At 43.9% G+C, this 19,674-nt stretch overlaps 1 protein-coding gene across 1 annotated transcript in view; it reads right to left on the reverse strand.

Moving 5' to 3' along the window:
• ATP9A (ATPase phospholipid transporting 9A (putative)) overlaps positions 1 to 17,783 on the reverse strand; it is a gene marked incomplete at both ends in the record, with an annotated part of 55,016 nt that extends 37,233 nt beyond the window's left edge. The window contains 4 exons of the mRNA XM_080354441.1: positions 5,785 to 5,893; positions 8,359 to 8,472; positions 8,731 to 8,875; positions 17,716 to 17,783. Of these exons, the coding sequence (XP_080210567.1) occupies positions 5,785 to 5,893; positions 8,359 to 8,472; positions 8,731 to 8,875; positions 17,716 to 17,783 (436 nt within the window). The remainder of the gene's footprint in view (positions 1 to 5,784; positions 5,894 to 8,358; positions 8,473 to 8,730; positions 8,876 to 17,715) is intronic.
• Between the last annotated feature and the right edge of the window lie 1,891 nt (positions 17,784 to 19,674).

The following is a 19,674-nucleotide window of genomic DNA, read 5'->3' on the forward strand; positions in this document are numbered from 1 at the left end:
GTGTCTGTCTGTTATTTTTCAACAAAAGCCTCTTTAATCTGCCGTGATTTGAGTGGAAGTGGGGGAGGCACGTGGAGCCCCCCAGCACAGACAACACTCCTACTGTACCTCGAAATTCATGGGCTAACTGGCCAGATAGCAGCTCAGGGGGAAATGAGAAGGGGGAAGGGAGGGGGAATAGAAATTAGCACAAAGCACAAAGGTCACTAGGATTTTACTACTGGCAGTCCCTTCATTAGCATCCTTCTCAGGATATGCTTCAGTGTTTCTGCTCCAAATTAACAATGAAAGCCATTCTGGGCTCCCGGCAGCCTGCTGCTTTGGTGACACACTGTGTGCTTAACAACATGCTTCATCACTGCTGCTAATAAATGCAGACTTCCTTACATGCCGTAATTATTCCTACAAATTATAAGCAGTCATGGCCCATTTCACAAATATCTCATAGGTCTTTTGTGGATTCTGGGGTTTGACTTACATATTTTTAGGTGGTTTTTTTTTTAAAAAAAGAAAGGGTAAACAAAACAAATGCTGGGCAAAAGACATCTCTGGAGGGGCAGGAAGCATACCAGGGATTAAGAGTCCATTACGCAGAGGCTTGAAAAGAAAAGCCGCACTCCAAGAGGATCCAAAAAAGCATCCCTGGCAGTCTTCTGTATGGGCTATACAAAGTTAGGTACTATGACACTAAAAGGGTCTGACAGATAACATCTCTTCCTCCCCTTTTAATACGGTTCTTCACAAAACAACAAAAAGTGCTTTTGAATATTCTCCTGTGTAAAGGAAGAAAAAACCCACCCAACCCTGTGTGCTCTCCCCACACGGGGATAGCAATTCCGCAGCCGCTGTGCAAAAAAAGCTCCTGGAAGAAGAGGCGGATATGTTTAGTGATATTTTATGTATTTCTCTTAAAGATCACAAGGATTTATTTGGTGACTATCAGTAGAGGAAGCACTACCTGCAAGGTTCTAGAATGAAAGCTTATTTTTCTAGCGCTTTCCTTAATGATGTAAATTCACGCTAGAAAAGAAAAACTAATGCCTGGACAAAGCTACAATGTGATTATTTCCTACCCTTACGCACATAAAAGGCTTTTTGGATCATTATTCAGAAAACAGTATTTGCTTTTAAATTTCTTTCAATACAAGAAAAATCAAAGCAGCTGGAGTAGATTTGTCTTGTTCAATAACCCTCCCAGCCCCAGCTGTTTTAAGGTAGAAGAAAGAGAGGACCTTTCTAACCAATATGCATTTTTATAACTCCTGTATAAATGAGATGCCCTTTTTAGGTAGCAGAGCTAATTCTGCGTTTCCAGGCGTACTCCTGGCCTCTCACGGATGACATCTCTGCAGTATGTACCATATGTCCTGCTAAGAAGGCGCAGGACCAGATGTTTCCTTTGACTCAGGACTCCCATAAAGAAACTTACTTGAATTAGTTTTATTTTGATCTTGGGAATTCTGTAATTCCTTTTTCTTTCTGTGGGGAAACTACCTCCTAAACATGAGATGTTTTCTCACGCATGTTTAAGAACTAATAAGCTAATAACACAACTGCTTCATTTACCAATATTGCTCTACTGTTAAAGTATTTTTGTACTAATAAATTACTGCTTTTATAAGTGCATCTAGAAGTGCTTTCTCTAAATACACATAGGTTTATTTAGCATTTACTATGCTGTCAGTTCATATTTTCTGAAGTTAATCAGAACAAAAGTCAGTGATCAGCACAATTTTAAAACCAACTAGTCTCGCTATCTTATTTTTTAAAAAAATCTTAATATATGATTGATACTCGTTTCATTCTTTGCCATATCCTGATTTTAATTTTTTTAAAGATCAAAAAGTAAACACAAAATGCAGTTTCTCCCACTTCAGCTATGGCCTTTGGAATTATCACCAAACCTGATGGATGTACCATAAAGCAGATTACTTAAGAGTATGAAATATATTAGCCAGAAGAGATGCCTTTTGCTACCATGTGAGCACTTACATCAAGATTTCACAACAGATCTGCAGAGCTTCATTAAGGCGCAGATCAAAACACTTCATTTGGAATTAAAGATGAAGCCAGAGATTTATTAAAACAAGTCAAATGCATCTGAAAAAAAACCCCAACTTGTTTGGATGTGCTGCACCAAACTTTTGCAGCCTTATGCTATATAAACTGTGGAGAAGGACTCAGAGGGTTTGGGAAAATATTGTTTTTATATGGCTAGTAAATGCCAATGATCTGTATCTTAAGCAGCACCCCTCGGTAGGAGGTCTCTTCCCATTCCATTCGGTGAAGTTTCTCTCTGTTATGCAGTGTTACCGGGGAGGGCGGCCGCGAGAGAAGAAAAACAAACCAAGAATTTGCAAGCACAGTTCTAGCTTTCTATCAAGCAGAAAGTCAGCACACAGACCTCTGAACACAAGGAGGCTTGTAGGTTTATGAATAGGGGATTGAAATTTGATTATTTTTTATTACAATCCAAACAACTGTCCTTTAAATAGAGGGAAAAAAAATGCTTTCCAGAAGCCTTCTGGTTTCATCGTTTTGGAACATAAATGGATCATGTCCAGCTTCAGGCTGAAGGGATTTTTTTACGTTATGTAAAACAAAGCAACATACAATCTATACTACTGTCTATGCTGCCCTCCAAAAAGATTAGTCCCTAGAATTCAGCAACCATATTCAAAATAAAATGTGAGCCAAAGAGGATTCTCCGTTTTCCTCTGTTAAAAAGCTTAACACAAGAACAGTGCATGAAAGAAAAGTTTCCCGTACAGCAGCAAAGCTGCAGATTGGAAACACCCCCCTGGGGCTGGAGCCAGGCTGGAGCCCGGAGGGCACGGGGACCCCAACCCGGGAAAGCCCTTAAACCCCCGCTTACTTCTGTTCCTACTCAGAGCTTCCTCTAAGCCTGTGCTTGAGTCTCCCTGACTTCACTCAGACCTGAGAATGTATTTACATCCGTGGGCTTGGGCTGGAGAGGCCAAGGTTGGAGATGGGAAAAATTGTTCTGCGGCCACCTTAACAGTGGCTTAGTGCAAATACTCAGGGGAAATCAAAATAGCTTGGAGAAAGCTCCATTAGATCCATTATAGCCAATCTTCAAGAACAGCGGTGCTCAGCGTCGAGCCTCACCGAATGCCCCCGCCCCCAAAACACTGGCATTAGAGGCAAAACTGCTAAAAAAATGACACAGGAATGCTTCAGAGGGCTTTTTTGTATCCCGCAGCACTGCCCATTTCCAATACAGGGCTGTGCCAATATCCTCAAGCATGAACTGGTGCTATTCAATCAAAAAACAAAAACCAGCCTGTAACCAGTCCAAGGCAAGTCCCACCTGGAGTTTTGTCAGCTACACTGAAAATTAATGGTTAAGATCAGCTGTTCTCAGCTGATTTTGATATTTACTGCTTCTTAGTTGTAACCTGATGAAGAGCTTCATTGAAAGCTTGTCTACTTTTTCTAACTGTACTAATAGATACAAAAAACAACCCAGCAGTCTTCCATCCCGCATCTATAGGGGCCTCACAAGGTACTTTCCTGCTCCCAAGTGATTCTCAGGGGTGCTAAGGTTTTAATCAATGGAGAAGTATAATAGATGTGAAAAGCTCGAGTACTGAGATTTGGGGAGAGACAGAAAATGACTTTTCTCCCCAAACCACAAGACAACTATAAATAATTTTCTGTGTTTTTCCTACTCCAAACTATACTGCTAGGGAGCCTCATTCCTGTTTCTGCATCGGATTCATGTTGAATAAAGTGGCTTAAGATTTTCTTTCACAAAATTAGAAAAGTTAAAGGACTAGGGGGAGGGAAGTCATTCATGGGAAACGTAATAGCAATATGAAAAGAACTAAAGGAGAGGTCAGGCCCCTTATAGATCACTGAATAGAATCCAGAAAGCAACTCTTTTATATCTTTAAACAGATGTAGTACACCCCTCTTGGATGAGGCTTTTGTTGGTTGCCAAGCATTTTAAGTGTTGTAGTAAGAACACGTTATTAAAAGGGGATTTAATATTCAGAAACTCAAACTCCCTAGTTCAGAGTTGCTTCATAATTCTCGGTAAATATATACAGTCCTAAGCAATTATGTTCAAAAAGCAATCTTATTCTTGAAAGTACAAGTGTTGAAAGCCGCATATTTTTTACTACACCTAGTTCACTGCATCTTAATTCAGGAGTGTAAACTTTTATAACAAAGAAACTGGAACTGAAAAAAAAAGAAGTTGCTTAAATTCAGTTCGTTCCCTTTTTAAAAGCCAAACCTGGCCTCACCGTCATTGTGATGGTATTAGGAGTAACTCCACAGTGAGGCAGCATTTGATTTTTCAAACAGGAATTTAAATGTCTTTGTTAGGTAGGGCACAGCTGTAAACAATGGCCAGCGCCAGGGATCAGGCACAGCTGAGCTGCAGGCTGGGCTCTTTACAAACGGGGCCTCCACACTCCTCACAGTTGACGGGGCTAAAAACCATGTACACAAAAAAAGTCACAAGAGAAGATATCGCCCATGTTGAGGAACTACAGTCGCTGCAAACAGAAACACACAAAAGGTGTGATAACATATCACACAGTCTCTTTTAGCAAAGGACTTAGATGATCTAAGTCCCTGTTACAGCCCACAAAAAACCCATGAAACTCAACCAGTATTGCACGTTCAATAAGTGGTGGAACACATTGGTACTTCAAGCAAGTCATCTTAAATTTAACACATGCACTCACAAGCTCCTTCAGTCTACAGAGCACTTGTACGAACTCCGGTCTGTGGTTCCTGTGCTGGAAGGGTCCCCGGTCTGAGACACACAGCTCATGTCACCTCGCCATCTGAATCTACCTCTGCAGAACCATCTTCTGACAATAACACAGACCTACGTCTAATTCTTCTATAAAAGTACTTTTGCAAATTAACTGCCTATGTGGATCCTCCTCCCTGTTTTAAGCACACATTTGTTGTTTCCATTAAAGAATTTAAATTGGTAGCTTATAGGAATCCTTCTTACATCCATCTCTCTTACTGACAGGGTGAACAAGCAAAACACACATGCAGGGGGAAGGCAGATGCACCATGACCAAAACTGGAAGAAAAACAAACAAAAACCCCAGACAACCCATCACATCTACTATAGTTCCATTCTTGTTTTCTTCCTGCTATGCTGTTTGCTGTATTTGCCTCTCCCTCCCTTCATCCGTGCAGCATCACAGAGACCTCCTCTCACATCAGAGCCTTGCAGGAAGGAAAACACATTTCCCTTCCGGAAACATCCACCTCCACAACCTAGAGAGACTCAGATACAGTTTGGTGACTCCAATCCACCAAGAAGGGACAATAACTGGGAAAGAAGTTACAGCCTACGCTGGGGCTTAGGAGCACCGAGGGTTTAAAAACATCACATCGGTGATGTGATGCCTGGTGGTGGCTGCAGTGACCCCCAGCACACCCCACAGGCTCCCGCGCGTGAAAACGCACTGACCGCCCGCTCCCCACACCTCAGGTCGCTGAGATGATGCTCTGAAGTTATTTGAGGCATCCAACCTCCTCCCACCTCCCCCTGCATTAGCCGTGCATCTCCCTGGGAAACCCCCAGCGCAGCCCAGCGAGGAGCCATCCACTAGAAACCCCCCCGGACCCCCGAGGACTCGGCAGCGCGGCCACGTGCCCGCGAGCCCATAACCCCCTCCCCGCTCCTTGAACTCTGCTTCCCCGACTGTCAGCAGCCCGTGATTGAGTTGCAACCCCCGGCGCTGCCGCGGCCGTGCCGGGACGCGGCGATGGAGCCGCCGAGCCGACCTCTCGCTGTGAGCTTGCTGTAGATCTGCGAGTTCACTTCCTTGTCGCGCATGTAACATCTGATCTCCTCCGCGGCCTCTCGGATGACGGTAACGGCAAGCACAAATCCCTAAAAAGGAGCGTGGTGCGGGGAAACAGAATGGATGGACACGTCAGGGAAAAATCACATCTGCCTCTAATAAGAGCAATATTTATCAGTATCAATGCCAACAACCTGCATTTCTGCATTCTGTCTTCTCTCACTAAATCATGATAGTGATATTGCTGCTGTCCAGAACTCCCAACAGCAAACTTACAACAGACTTGTTGCTTAAAAGAAAAAAAGGTTGTTTCTCAGCTTTATTGTGATGCTCTGTTAGTACCTCCAAAGGAAATATTTTTAAAGTTTATCTGAAGAGTGTAAATAACATATTGCATCTCACTTCACAGGTGAGTAACAAGGACCGAGAGGGGCTACACACAAGTCAAGTGTAAGAAAGGACCCCTCAAATCTCAGCACTCCCTCCACCACAGAGCCATCAATCAGCTCGCTTCATCTGGAAGAGTTTAATATTATAGAAATCTATATGAAAATTCTATATAGTCCCCTTTTTATATATACATATATAGAGATACACTTACATAATGTGTATTCATGTGTATGTATACACACAGCCTACACAAATAAGCACTCTAAACATATTAATGTGAACTACTCATAGTATAATTACACATTTGTCCGATTAGGGTTTCAGTGCTGCTTTTCTGCGGATATGAGCCATTATTTCTTTTCCTCTTGTCATGAGGAAAAGGCCCACATCGCATCCTTCACTATATAAAGAATAATTAAATTAATGCAAAACAATGTAGTATGTTTCTTCAGTATTTAAAAATGCAGACACGTGAAGAGACACAAGGATGGGTTTTGTTTAATTTTCTGTATTCAATCCTGTATTTACAAACCTTGAAAATAACAAGCTATTAACACTGTATTTTCAGAGAAGTGTTTCGCTCCCACACGTTCAGGACCACAATCAACTGTTTTGCACCACGGTGGAAGATCTCCCATTTTGGTAACTACCAGAATGAACATTTCCACGTACAAGTTGCATTTGTATGTTTAGCTAGAAATTCCTATCTGCTTTTCCAAACAGAATTTTTAAAAGCATCAGTTATTTTCAACTTATGTCTTCAAATAAGTGCCCAATATATTCCCACATGTGCTGACTCACTGTGTCATCTCATCTGTCATTCCATCCCAAACACCCGTATTAGCCACCAGCAATGAACAAAGACCTTTCCTGCTTTTTGGCAGCTCATAAGCCAAATTCTAATTGCTCACCTGGCACAGACCAGTCACAACTGCCTACACAAAACCCAGAAAGAGAGATCCCCTGTGTGCATGTATACTTCATTTATATGATAGGATCTTATGAAACTAGCATTAGGTTCATACAGTAAATGCAATACAGTACACACTGAAGAGAGAATTCAGTGAGATCCGGGCTTTAATATAAACAGAATTTCAGCAGCAATGTCCCAAAGCTGCCCCTCCACTTCTTTCTGGATTTTGACAGGAATTTCACAGTACTGCAATTCTAAAAGGTGGGAAAATTTTCCTTTGCTCTTCCTCAGCGATCTCAATAGGGTCACATATTTTTACCACCACCATTTCTCAAATCAGTGCACAAGTACTGTTTTAGAAAGAGCCCTGTGTGCTTCTAAAAAATCAATTTTCCATTAGTTTTGTGTCATTTCTTTAAAGTAAAAAGTATGTCTATCCTTGGAGATTTTCAAAACTCCGGTAGATGAGTTAAGCCCACCTAAGTTTAAAGGCAGCCCTGCTTTGAGCAGTTGGACCACATGTCACTCTGAACCAAAATTATTCTATAACACTATGAGCTGAAATGCAGCAAAAAATTCACTCACAAAGAAAGAGAAATAATAGTTTTACCGGGGTAAAAGAAAAATATACATGTACCTATATTTACGCATTTAAGCAGTTGTAGCTGGCTCATGCAGTGCATTTTAGAGATTTAAGAAGCCCATTCTATGCCACTATTCCTCCTTCTGTCCTTTGACACCACTGGAGTTTCTGCTTCAAAACTGATTATGATAAATTTCCCTGGATCGCAGGTGAAACACATGGCTATCAAAAGAAAAGGGCAAATAGTTCACAGGAAGGAAAGAGTATCTGCACTCTGACCAAGTTTGAATATGTCCCTATATATTTATATGTGAGAGTTTTATGGAGAGGGGTGGTTCTCAGTTTTTTAATTTGCTTTTTTGAATGTGGTTAACTATGAAGGAGCCTCCATTTGTTTTCTCATAGGCACCGCGGGCAGTGGCGGGAGCTCTGTGCCTGTAATGATGAACACGTTGTGGGCAGAGTCCTCTTGCATCCCCATCAAACCTCTACAAAATGAAGCTTATATATGAGCCAGCATATATGCTACAACATGTACAGCTCATGCCTGAAGAAGTGAGCTAACAAAATGATCAAGGGTGCAAACTTAAACCCCACAGAAAAGGCAGCACAATAAATTTTGTCAAAGACTGAAACTTTCTTGAATAAATAAACCTTAAATGACCTACCAGAGGAACCCAGTATGTGTAAAGTGCACCAAGCCTCATTTCAACGACAAATTGTGAGCAGGCCAAAAGCAAGAAATAAAGGTTGAAGAAGTATTTGAACTGGTTAAACAACACCTAAAAGAAAAAAAAGATGAAGGAGATTAACGGAGTTCAGAAGTTACGCATATTGAGCTAAACACCAGAAAGACTTTTGCATGCTCCTCTGGTGTCTAAGTGCTAACTTAGGGCAGTCTTAAAGTAGCCCTGGACACTCGGGACAGATCTGTGTCAGACAGATCTCCAGCTCCAGGTTCTGCTCCTGTCTATTGTAAACCCACTGAAATCGGGGAAAGCACTGGGGCAAGACGATGAGAAGTGACTCTCCACACTTACTCCCGGGAGAAACGTAAAAAAGTTGTATTTCTGATTGTTGATCACATTGCGAGGGTATCTCTGGTCCCTCTTCTCCGGATGGCCAAGCCAAACAGTACGAGGCCTCGGGTCTCTCCTCCCACAGCATCTTAGGCACTCACAACACCTATAGGAGGAAAATTAATTAATTACAAGTTAATTTTTAATACATTTCTTTGACTCACATACCCCCCAGACCCTCTCTGTCAGCCAGGCAGAACAACTGAGCATCACTTCTTCATCTGTCACTCACTACCTCTCATTTCTCAATTATCCGCTATATTATGAGCATCTTAAAACCCGGAGCTTGACTTGCTACCAAATACAGATGTTCCTTCTGCTACAGCCCACTCGAGGCTGCCAGCGACAACTCAGCTCTCACAGGAATTTTAGTGAATAAAACTGCACTGCTCAATGTTATGAATCCTTATGACTCGAGGCAACGAATCAAACACTGTCAGTTACTTCATGGGAGATGCAAGGGCTTATCAGCGATACCTCCTTACCTTGAAAAAGCCTCTCTGTCCAAAATTGCTGCATTGTACCCTCCCAAATCCCAAAAGGGTTATTTTCCTGTTGTCACTGCTTCTTACTGAAAGCCAATCTCTTCCCAATCCCCCTTGTTCCTTTAAAACCAGCCCTATTGAATTTCACTGACATTTAGGAAAGCCAGTGTCAGCTAGACCGATAACCAAAAGCTTCAGAGCTCTTACAAACCATCTTTCCAGAAACCACCGCTAAGATCTACTCTTAAATCACAGCATTCTGCCACAAAAGTTCCGTTAAATATGCACCTAACTGAAAGGAAAAACTATTTAAGGAAGTACACAAAGCATTCGGCTCTTAAACTTGCTGTCTTGTCAGAAGATACACACAGCATGATGAACCGAGTTAACAACTCACCACACAGAAGGTGGTTTCCTACAAAGATACAATTTTTTAAAATGTTTTATGCCCTGCTGGCTGCAAATAAACAGAAAGAAAACTTATCAGTTCAGTCAGTTCCTTCAGTAGATAAGAGGGGAGGAAAATACAATATAAAAATCAACTTTGCTTCCAGAACTGAAGCCGTCACCATGGGATTCAGTGCTCCATGAGCACACACAGACATTAACTTCACAAGGCTGCCTTGCAAGATAATTCATCACAAGCTTTTAAAACCAGACAAAAAGATTGACGTGGTTATATTTCATTAAGAGTGGCAGATGAGCCCTGAAAAGGTGGATTTTCCTCTAGTCTGCGCTCAAGAACAACCAGAACCGTAAGCGTACAGGTGCCACCCAAACACAGGAGGGGTTTTCTTGCTAGGAGCAGCTTTCAGACCAAAGTGCTGACAAGACAGCAGAGCACTACACAGCGCCCACACATCGGTGCTGAAGGAACGTGAAATCACAAGTTTTGGGTGATGCCAAATAGTCTCTTACCATGCAAGTTAAACTCCCAGTTCCAAAACCAGAGCACTCCTAAGTCCTCCAGTTTCAATAACAACCCCGCTGCTTTCACCCGCACACGTTTGTCACTGCCCGCATAGAGGTCAGCGTTATCAGAGCTGCTGTATTGTCAACACCGCCTTGCAAACTGTTCATTTGCTGAGGAAAATTAGGAGAATGTAGGAAAATCTGACAGAAACACTGTAGGTAATGCAAATGGTTCAAAACCCTGACAGCAGTGCACACCTAGATCAAATGACTGGAATAAAGTGATTCTGCATTTGTAACAGTGCTAAGACAGTGGACTTCCACGTTTGGCTATTCCCTAGGTAGTACCATAAAACCATAATTAACATAAGTACCCTAAACATAACTCACTTCAAAGTTACACTTGCCTCCGAAACTATCAATTTTTGTCAAGTTTACAAACTTTTTTCTTTGTTAGGAGAAACTAAGCAGCGGATCTTTCTTCCCCACATGGTTGTGTATAATACACATATCAGAAAGGCAGTTACCAACATGAGACAAACGGTAAAGCTGCTGTTAAACACTCATTAATAAACTCTACTTCAGAAGTAGTTGTTTATTTTATTAGCTTGATACCTTTGAATTGCAGTTTTCTTTTGTATTTGCAGATGAAGACCTAAGACAAATAGTCACGTTTATCCCAAATACATTTTAATGGAGAATAATAAAAATGGTAGTATTGGGATTGCAATAGAAAATATATATGGTCTATGGAATTAAAAAATAAATAAATAAATAAAAGGTGGTTTTCCTTCTTTCACAATGAAGAAAACCACACAAGATTAGCCTTGATTTCATGTTTTAATGACTCTGAATTCAGAATGACCTTTGTGATAAGGCTACAAATCAGAAGCTTTGCCCAAGGGAGCAAACCTGGTGTCCACACACCCCGTTTCATCACAACATGTTTCCCAGTTACAAAGAGAGTCAGTTGGTCCTTGTAATTAGACATCTGAAACCAGTTACCTTTGTTTGTTTTTTAGGTTGGGCCTGTTCTAGGGATCGTACTCAACAGCAAAAGTACCTACACACATATATCATAACATTTACAATAGGATAAGGCTCATAGATGTTATACTATAATTTAATATATTTTTTAATTTTGCCAGGAATTGTTTTTACAAAGTAAAATTCACCGATATGCTCCAAAGAACTTTCCAAATATCTGGGCAGATCTTCAAACTGATACCTAAATCTCCAAAGCAGACTTACAGCTATTTTAATAAGTTCAATGACTTATCACCATTTTTTCTTCATGAATACAGAAGAAAATGGCAAATGAACCCCACAAACTATTCAGAACTTTTCATCTTAAGAAGAGTATGCTCTGCCCAACTGTTTGTATACAATTATATTGCTTTTAGTCTTTTCCAAATTACTATGAATCCTCCAGTCTCTGAATGCCAACACCTAGCACTGTAAAACTGCTTAACTTGTGTGGTTCTAAATGAGGCAGCATCTGCAAAGGCTGGGAAGTAGAAGGCAATTGCACAAAAGTGAAATTACCCCAAATTTAGCACATGTTCTGCAATCAAAGCCATGACCTCTCATAGCATTCCCATCACGAAGATATGCTGTGTATTACTATAAGGTTTGACAATCAATCAAAATAATGCAGTTCCAAGTATAAGCAAGAAATGGCACAGAAGAATCTGCTGTGTAAAAACAACACTTTGGTGAAATTCCTGCCTGGCTGGAGTCACAGCAATTTCGCAACCCCCTGAATTACAGGAAAAGCAAACCAAAAACCTAATTAGACAAACAAAGGAAAAACTTCCTGCCTGGCAAGGTTTTGAAGGTGATAGTATCAATGCTCAAGTAAAGAACATCCAGCATTTCTACCAACTCTGCTACATAGCCTTTTAGCATGAGGTTTCCACGAAACTTAAAGGAACTTGTAAAAAAAAAGTCCAAACAATGAAGGCAATACTACAACCAGCAACGACAGAGCCGCATGTTGCAAGACTTTAACTGGGAAGGTTTTATCAGCGCTCAGGAATCCCATTACATCATCGTCTCGAATCCTGCCCCGGAACGTACAGTGCTGAGCAAGTAACTCGTATACGAGCAAACAGCAAATGCTGATCATTAGCCCATATACATTCAAAGATCCCCAAAGAGTTTTTGTTACAAAGGCACCCAGTGCTGGTATTTAACTTGCACCTACTCTGTGACCTTGTTTCCCCACAAACCACGCAGCAGCCGCCTGTGCTTCGCTGGGCAGGCTCAGAGCAGACGCCACAGCCCAAGCCCTGGGCGGGTGGGAATGTGAAGTGGTGACGGGTCTCTCCGCACACTAATTACACAAGTGCCAACCCACGGCTTCTTGAAATAAGTTAGAAAGGGAGCTTTTGGTAAAAACACTGACATTTCTCAAGCACAGAACCATGTACTAATTCTTATAGGCAGATGTTTATCACCCCCCCTCCAAGCATTCCATTGTCATTTTTTTTTTTTTAATTTTACCTTTTCAATGATATCTCAAACTTCATTAAGGAAGAATACATGACTAAGCTCATAAGTTCCGCTTTAAAATCCTGCATATGATATCTATGATCCTTACAAAGTGCTTTACACAAACAGGAGTGGCTGTAATGCCATACTGTGTTTTAAGAGACCAATGGCAGGTTTCGTTCACCTACTCTGGGTCACGTGCAGACACAACAGCTTCACTACCTGAACCCGTCTTACACAGGCCAAAGTTGCAATGTCATTAAATACCACTCTCCACAGCTGCTTTTATTATTGCAACAGGTTGTATTGGCACAACATGTGCTGCGACACCAGTGAAAGCCCAGAATGTGCTGGCACTGGACAGCTCACGAACACACACAGAAGCCAAAGCAAAAGCCCTCGAAAGCTGCCAAGGACTTGTACTGTGAGGAGAGACGACCATGCTTAGGGTGCAAAGTCCTGGGCTGCACTCCTAAATAGCCAGCTTGGGATGCCTGCATTCTGGATGACAAAACATAACTTGTAATGAGAGCAAAAGGGAAAGAAGACACAGGAAAATGGGGGCGAACCTAACAAGGAACATTTCAGACAGTCTCCTTTTCCCTTTCTTCTCCTCTGGCAACTGAATAATCTTGACCTTGAAAAAATACATTCTGGCAAATCCATGCAGTTGGGTACCAGAAACAAAGTACTCTGAGCACAAACAAGTGCACAAATGTGTTTTCAGATTATCCTGGTGCTCATTAAATAGGTCCTTTTGACTGGGGCTATCAGCTTTTTCCAATTACCTTATTCCTCCCTTAAATTTCATAGGTATTCCATAGTTCTGTGATCTACTGTTTCTTTGGATACCATCCTTGCTTTTGAGTATCAAGCTTAAAGACCTGGATGATGAGGGAAGGGGTTTCTCAGCCCATCACATCACTCCAAAGTTCTCTGCTCAGGACAAGGTCAGTGTCACTGGAGGCAGTTGGCTGTTTCTGGCAGGAGAGAACTATTGGCGTTATTAGGAATGACAATATACTTTCCATCAGGAAATCAGGTGGCTACATCCTTGAAAGGGAAAGAAAGATTGTCTGGAAAAACAGCTGCAAGTTTACACTGCTGCTTAGAGATGCTGATAAAATTAGCGTGCGCTTTCCAGGAATGGGAATCACAAGGTGCAAGAAGTGTGAGCAGTTTTCTATAAAAGTTTAGGAATACACATTACTAAACATTTCTCCTCCTCCATTTTGCAATTGAAGCACTGAAGCACAGTATTGCAATAGCCCCTGAAGTACAGGAAACTAGAAAGCCACTCTACAGCATGAACTTTTAAAAATTATTATCTTACAGAAAGAACATGAAAAATATATGAAGATAGCCTATACGGGAAAGCTTATACAGCACTGTTATTCACCTTTGAAATCACAACTTGGCAAAAAAATAATAATAATAATAAACAAACTCACAAATCCCCAAATAAAAATCACAACCACTCAAAAGCATCTCTTTCAATGTGACTGTGTCGAAAACTTTGAGTCCTGTAAATGATGTGGCCCTTGGTCTGCACAGTGATCTACAGGACTGGGGAGATGGTGAAGAGCACAAAGGTCGACTGTGTACTTCACTCGGGATGATATTTGTTTACAAAAGCGCATTATTAGTGATGATGTAAGAAGCAGTACTATGGCAGATTGACTGTCAGATGCCAGATGAACAGCCATTACCAAGAAGCAGTTTTTCTTTATAAATGCAGCATGTTTCATGGAAAAACATTTGAGAGAGAAAATGAAAAATGCTTTCATAAGCATTTTTTGTGTAAAACAAACCTAATGGAAAAAAGTTTCGCATTTGTCCAATACTGGGGTAGTATTTGTCAAATTAGTGTTAACATATTAAATCACTTCTACAACCAGCATATTTCTCAGATGATGTTTCTATGCTTCTCAGGGGCTGTGCTGTTAAGTCCTTGGCACCTTTAATATACAAACCAACAGCCACATTTCATTATTTTAAAAGCATATAAATAATTTTCTGTTGATTAAAAACAAACAAACAACCAAACAAACAACCAGAGCCACGCACAACCCCCTAGCCTTCTAATGCACCTCCCCATGATTCAAACGCTCCCATTTCATTTCAGACGGCAGCTGGGCGGCTCGGGAAGGGGCCAGGAGTGCTGCTGTTCCCGCAGCCCACTCCTGCCCTCCATCCCTGCGGGAAAGCAGCCCCGCTGGGCACGCACCAGCACACCCACGCGCGGGCAGGCGGAGGGCAGCAGCTCCCATCTCCCTCTGTTGACTTTGAAATGGAATCTGCCATTTTAAACAGAGCCAGGGTACCTACACACATACAATGGAATGGCCGAATGAAATGTTACTGTAAAGCTCCTCCTTCCCCGGCTCATTCCCCATTTTCTGCCTCCCCCACGTTTCTCGATCAAGGCCTTTCTACATTGTGGAGGCAGCGTGAGCACAGCAGTTTGACAGCTTCAAAAAAACACCCTGCAGGATTGTGGACTGAGACCATAAGCTATATAGGGAAAACTTGTGTCAGGCACCGAATACCCAGGGTGCTTTAGGAACCTGCAGCACCCTTCCCAACAGAGCTCAGCCCCTGGGAAGCTCAGAGCCCCCCCCATCCCAACACTAGTCCCACTGCAGTTAACACTATCCCCCCCTTCTAATTGGCATGTATCTCACCGTGTTTTTTTCAGAGTGCTGCAACACATTGGAAAGAATATGGCTGAATTGAAGGCATACAGCTACAGAATTCAGAACTTAGCCTTTGATTGCAGCAAGGAAGATCCACGCTGAAGTTATGCTCAGGAACAGCACTTCTCCCACCAGTTCATTAAACACATGGTTTCTCTTTGACACAGATCTCAGCTGTCTGTGTCATCATTCATCTCCGCAAGGCTACTGCATGAGCTCCTTCCTGGCTTCTCTTCAACGTATGATCCAGGCTGAGGCTGTAACGAAATCCTTGCTCGGATGACACCTGCCCTTTGCTGCCTAGATGCGAATTAGGCATTTCTCCTTTTTTTTTTGTTAGCATACACGAACATTTCTGTGAAGTCATTCAGTTTACAAACCAAAATCTGTTCCCTGCTCCAGAACACCACACTGACAAAAATCTCTGTTGAGAACTCGCCCCCACTGCTGGGGGGGAACCCCCATAGCAGAAGTTTCAGTTACGGCTGTGCTAAGGTGAAGTCTTTAAAAACTTGCTTATCCTTGGCTTTTCACATCTATTAAGGAAGATGACTTGCTCTTCATTATGGCTTAGGATCCTCGGGACTCCATCCTGCATGTGACACCAGGGACCCTCCCTTACTTGTTGGCTGATTTCTCCTTTGGTTTGTAACATTGTTTTGGATTTGCTGGACTTTAATGCTTTGTTATCCACACTATCATTAATCAAATTACTAACATATCGCAGGCTACTTTTCAGTAAAACAAGAGTTCCCAATATATGATAAGTCACATCCCCAAAGTTACCGCACCAAACAAAAACCCCAAAGCCAAGTTACTTAGACTGCCATCGAGAAAAATCCTAAGCAATCTTCCCTCGCAACTTCTTGCTGCCAAAATTTCTTGCTAACACTGGAAACATCATCTCTGTGACTGCTAATCAGGTAGAGTCCACAACCAGCAAACTGTAACTTAGATTAGACGAGGGCAATTTCTGTTAGACACTACTAACCATATCCTAATACCCAAGGGGGTCTTCATGGAGATTAGAGAATTTTAGGAAAATAAATAATTCAAGAAGCTTTAAGAAATTTCTCGGGCATCCACTTCTCCCTGATCTCTTTCAATCCACGTGACCAAATTTAATGCCATGGTGGCTGCACCTTGGGGAACCTGCCCAGTGATGCACGTTACCCAGGTGCTGGGGAATTACTTGCTGCATGACACTACGTAGGTCAATTTCAGCTAGAGGAATGCAAGCAAAACTATCAACAAAAACCATAACAAACAATGAAAAAAGTACCAATTTCCTCTTGTTTTATCAGTCGGGACTTCCTTTGATATATTAGTTTATTTTGCAATATAACTCACCACATTAAAAAATAAAAATATCCAGGGACAAAAGCAGCATCGCAATAACTGACAGCCAGGTAACTTGGATAGCCTGTACAACCCACTATGTACAAACCAACCTGTCTGCATAACGGTGCAACTTCCTACCAAAATAGTATTACAGGATCATCTTTAACTTCCTGCATGGGGATGGCTATCAGGATAAATATATACATATGTCTCCTTTAGGAACGAATCCCACATTCAGGATTTTGCAACATCCCACATTAAAGATACTGTATTGCTTTGACTGATACAGTTAAACCCAGCCTCCTGCATTTAGACAGAGACCTTTGTTACGGACCTACAAACAAACACCATCTCCGGCCCAACGCTATTCCCAAGCACAGGCCGAGCGCTCTCTCAGGAACCAGCCGGTAATTCTCGGCCCCACGCCAAGCGCAACAGCGAGATGACAAACAGGACCCGGGGACAGGCGGCCGGTGCCACCCTGGCCGTTCCCACCCCGGCCGTTCCCGTTGCCCCGCACCCGCAGGCCGGGCTCGGCCACCCCCACCCCCGCCGCGCTCGCTGCTGCCCAGGCTTTGTCTGAAGGGCTCTAATGGAGAAGACGATGAGGATAAGGGCCGCCCAGGCTGCCTTTTCCCCACGCAAGGGGCTACCAGCTGGCAGCTCATGGCTGGCCCCACTCTCCCCCAGCCCCGGCGTCCCCGGCCGCAACGCAGCACCGCCCGGCAGGGTGCTGCCCCCCGCCCGGGCGTGCCACGGCAATGGCGTCAGGAACAACCTGTCAGCCTGCCTGCCTGCCTCCCCCTGCTCCTCCTCCTCCTGCCGCGCCCGGACCGCGGCCGCGCAGCCTACGGCGACGCGGCTCCCCGAGCATCCCGCAAAGGCACCGGCTGGGGACCCCACCGCCTCCCCGAGACGAAGGCACCGGGGGTCGCGCCATCCGCCCGCCCCCCATAACACGGGCAGCGGCCGGGCGAGCAGCGGGGCCCCGGACCCACGGGCTCCGCGGAGCAGCTCACCCGCTGCGGTGCTTGCTGTCCATCCGCTTCTTCTGCCGGACCGGCTGCAGCGGGATGTTGTCGGTCATGGCCGCGGCTGCCGGGGCGGAGCGGGGCGGGATGCGCTTCCCAGCAGCGCCTCGGCCCGGCCCGCCACCGTCTGGCGGCGCCGAGGGGGCCGGGCTGGGCTCTGCCGGGCTCCCAGCACGCAGGTGCCGCGCCCGCTCCTCCCGCCCCGGTGCGCTCCACTCCGCCCCCCCGGCCCGGTTCGCTTCTCGCCTGTCGCCCCGCTCCGCATCTCTCTGCTCCGCCCGTCCCCCCGGGGCGCCCGGTTCGGCCCCGCTCCTGCACCCCCGGCGGCCGGCACCTGCTCTGCCTTAATCCCGCACCTGGGGCACCGGGCTGAGTCCTGCCGGGCTGCCCTTCCCCTCGGTGCCCTATGCACCCCGCCAGCCATCCCCCAGCCGGGCCGGAGGCTCAGCAGTGCCATCCCGCACCATTGGGCTCCTACCCCCACCACCTCCACACCCGTGGCCTCCTATGTTTCACCTCAGGTGAAAGGATCGCACCACATCCCCTGTGTTCTCAGCCTTTTGCAGCCAGTGCAAAGGTGGAGGTTATATCTCTCCCTCTTTATACCATCCCACCATGCACGTCACAGGGCTGTGCTTTTCAGAGCTGCTGTTGACACCCTTCTTGCTTGGTGACCTTCACTTACGCCTGGCAATGCTCTTTTCTGGATCCTGATCCATATTTCCTCTGCAAATCTAGGCACAAATTGCTCCAGCATTTTTCTCCTGTTTATAACTTCAAGCTTTTCTTTACAATAACCATGACTAAATTTTCATTAAAACTAAGTGTACAAATCAGATTCCAATAAAGCACTGGGCTATGGAAGTCACCTGGCTTGATAACCTTGGTGTTTCATCAGATGGGGTTCCTGGATGCCACCAGAGTCTTTCCACCAGCTGCTTCATATTCCCATCCCAGCTAAACTCTGCCCAATGTGTCTTTGACAGCCATTCTGTCTTCATCGTCATCTTGCTTCATTCCAGCTGTTCTATCTCTATTGCATTTTTCTCCTGGTGTCTCCATATCTTCATGTTCTTCTTTGCCATAAACAAAAAAGCAAGGGAATCCTTTAAGAACTGCACACCCTGCTCACATCTAGCCCATGCACCTTTCATGCTCAAACTTATTTGACATTCAAACATGAAAAACAAAATTCCCAGTGGCAAAGATGTATTTCATAAGGCGAATTAGAAACTGATGCTGCAATGATCCTGTTCAAATGAAGTACACTTTCCTAGTGATAGTATCATGAGAAAAATTGTTCAACACAAATGTCGTGGTTGAGACGGACAAACGACACACAAATATTCATGTCACACATCCTTCTTAAAATGTGGAATGTTAAATTACAACTAGAAAACCACAAATAGGGAAGTCTAACGCGGGTAATGGTATCTGGTCAGCCACCAGAAACTGCGCTGATCGCCTGTTGGGAGCATGGTTGAAGTCACTGAAGAAAACCAACAAGCAATTGAGAAAAAGTCAGTAATAGTAACAAACTAAAAATTGCTTCCGCTGTGTAAGTAGTTAGGCGGTGGCCCCATGTCACAGTGTCACAGCTGGTCACTGAGGATCCAGCCCCCACCCCTCTCAAATCACTTCCTCCTGCTTTGCTGTTCCCCTCGGACACTTTCTGTGCGGCTGTGCTCTCCATCGGCTCTGCAAAGGGACTGCTTTTACAAGAACCATCTGTCTGGGAGAGTTCCTTTATTCATTTATTTCAGTCAAATCCCATCAGGAGCTGGATGTTGACCGCAGCCTGTGAGCAGCCAAGCAGTACCAGTGAGAGCACCAGAGCCTTGGGAGCACACGGGCTTGGACCAAGGGCTTCTTCACCCAGATTTGCATCATGAAGAATCATAACATGGGTGTTACACATTTTCCGTAAGCGAAGTCACGTCTGTATGG

Source organism: Nesoenas mayeri (genome assembly GCF_963082525.1).
Source record: "Nesoenas mayeri genome assembly, chromosome: 16".
NCBI classification, from domain to species: Eukaryota; Metazoa; Chordata; class Aves; order Columbiformes; family Columbidae; genus Nesoenas; species Nesoenas mayeri.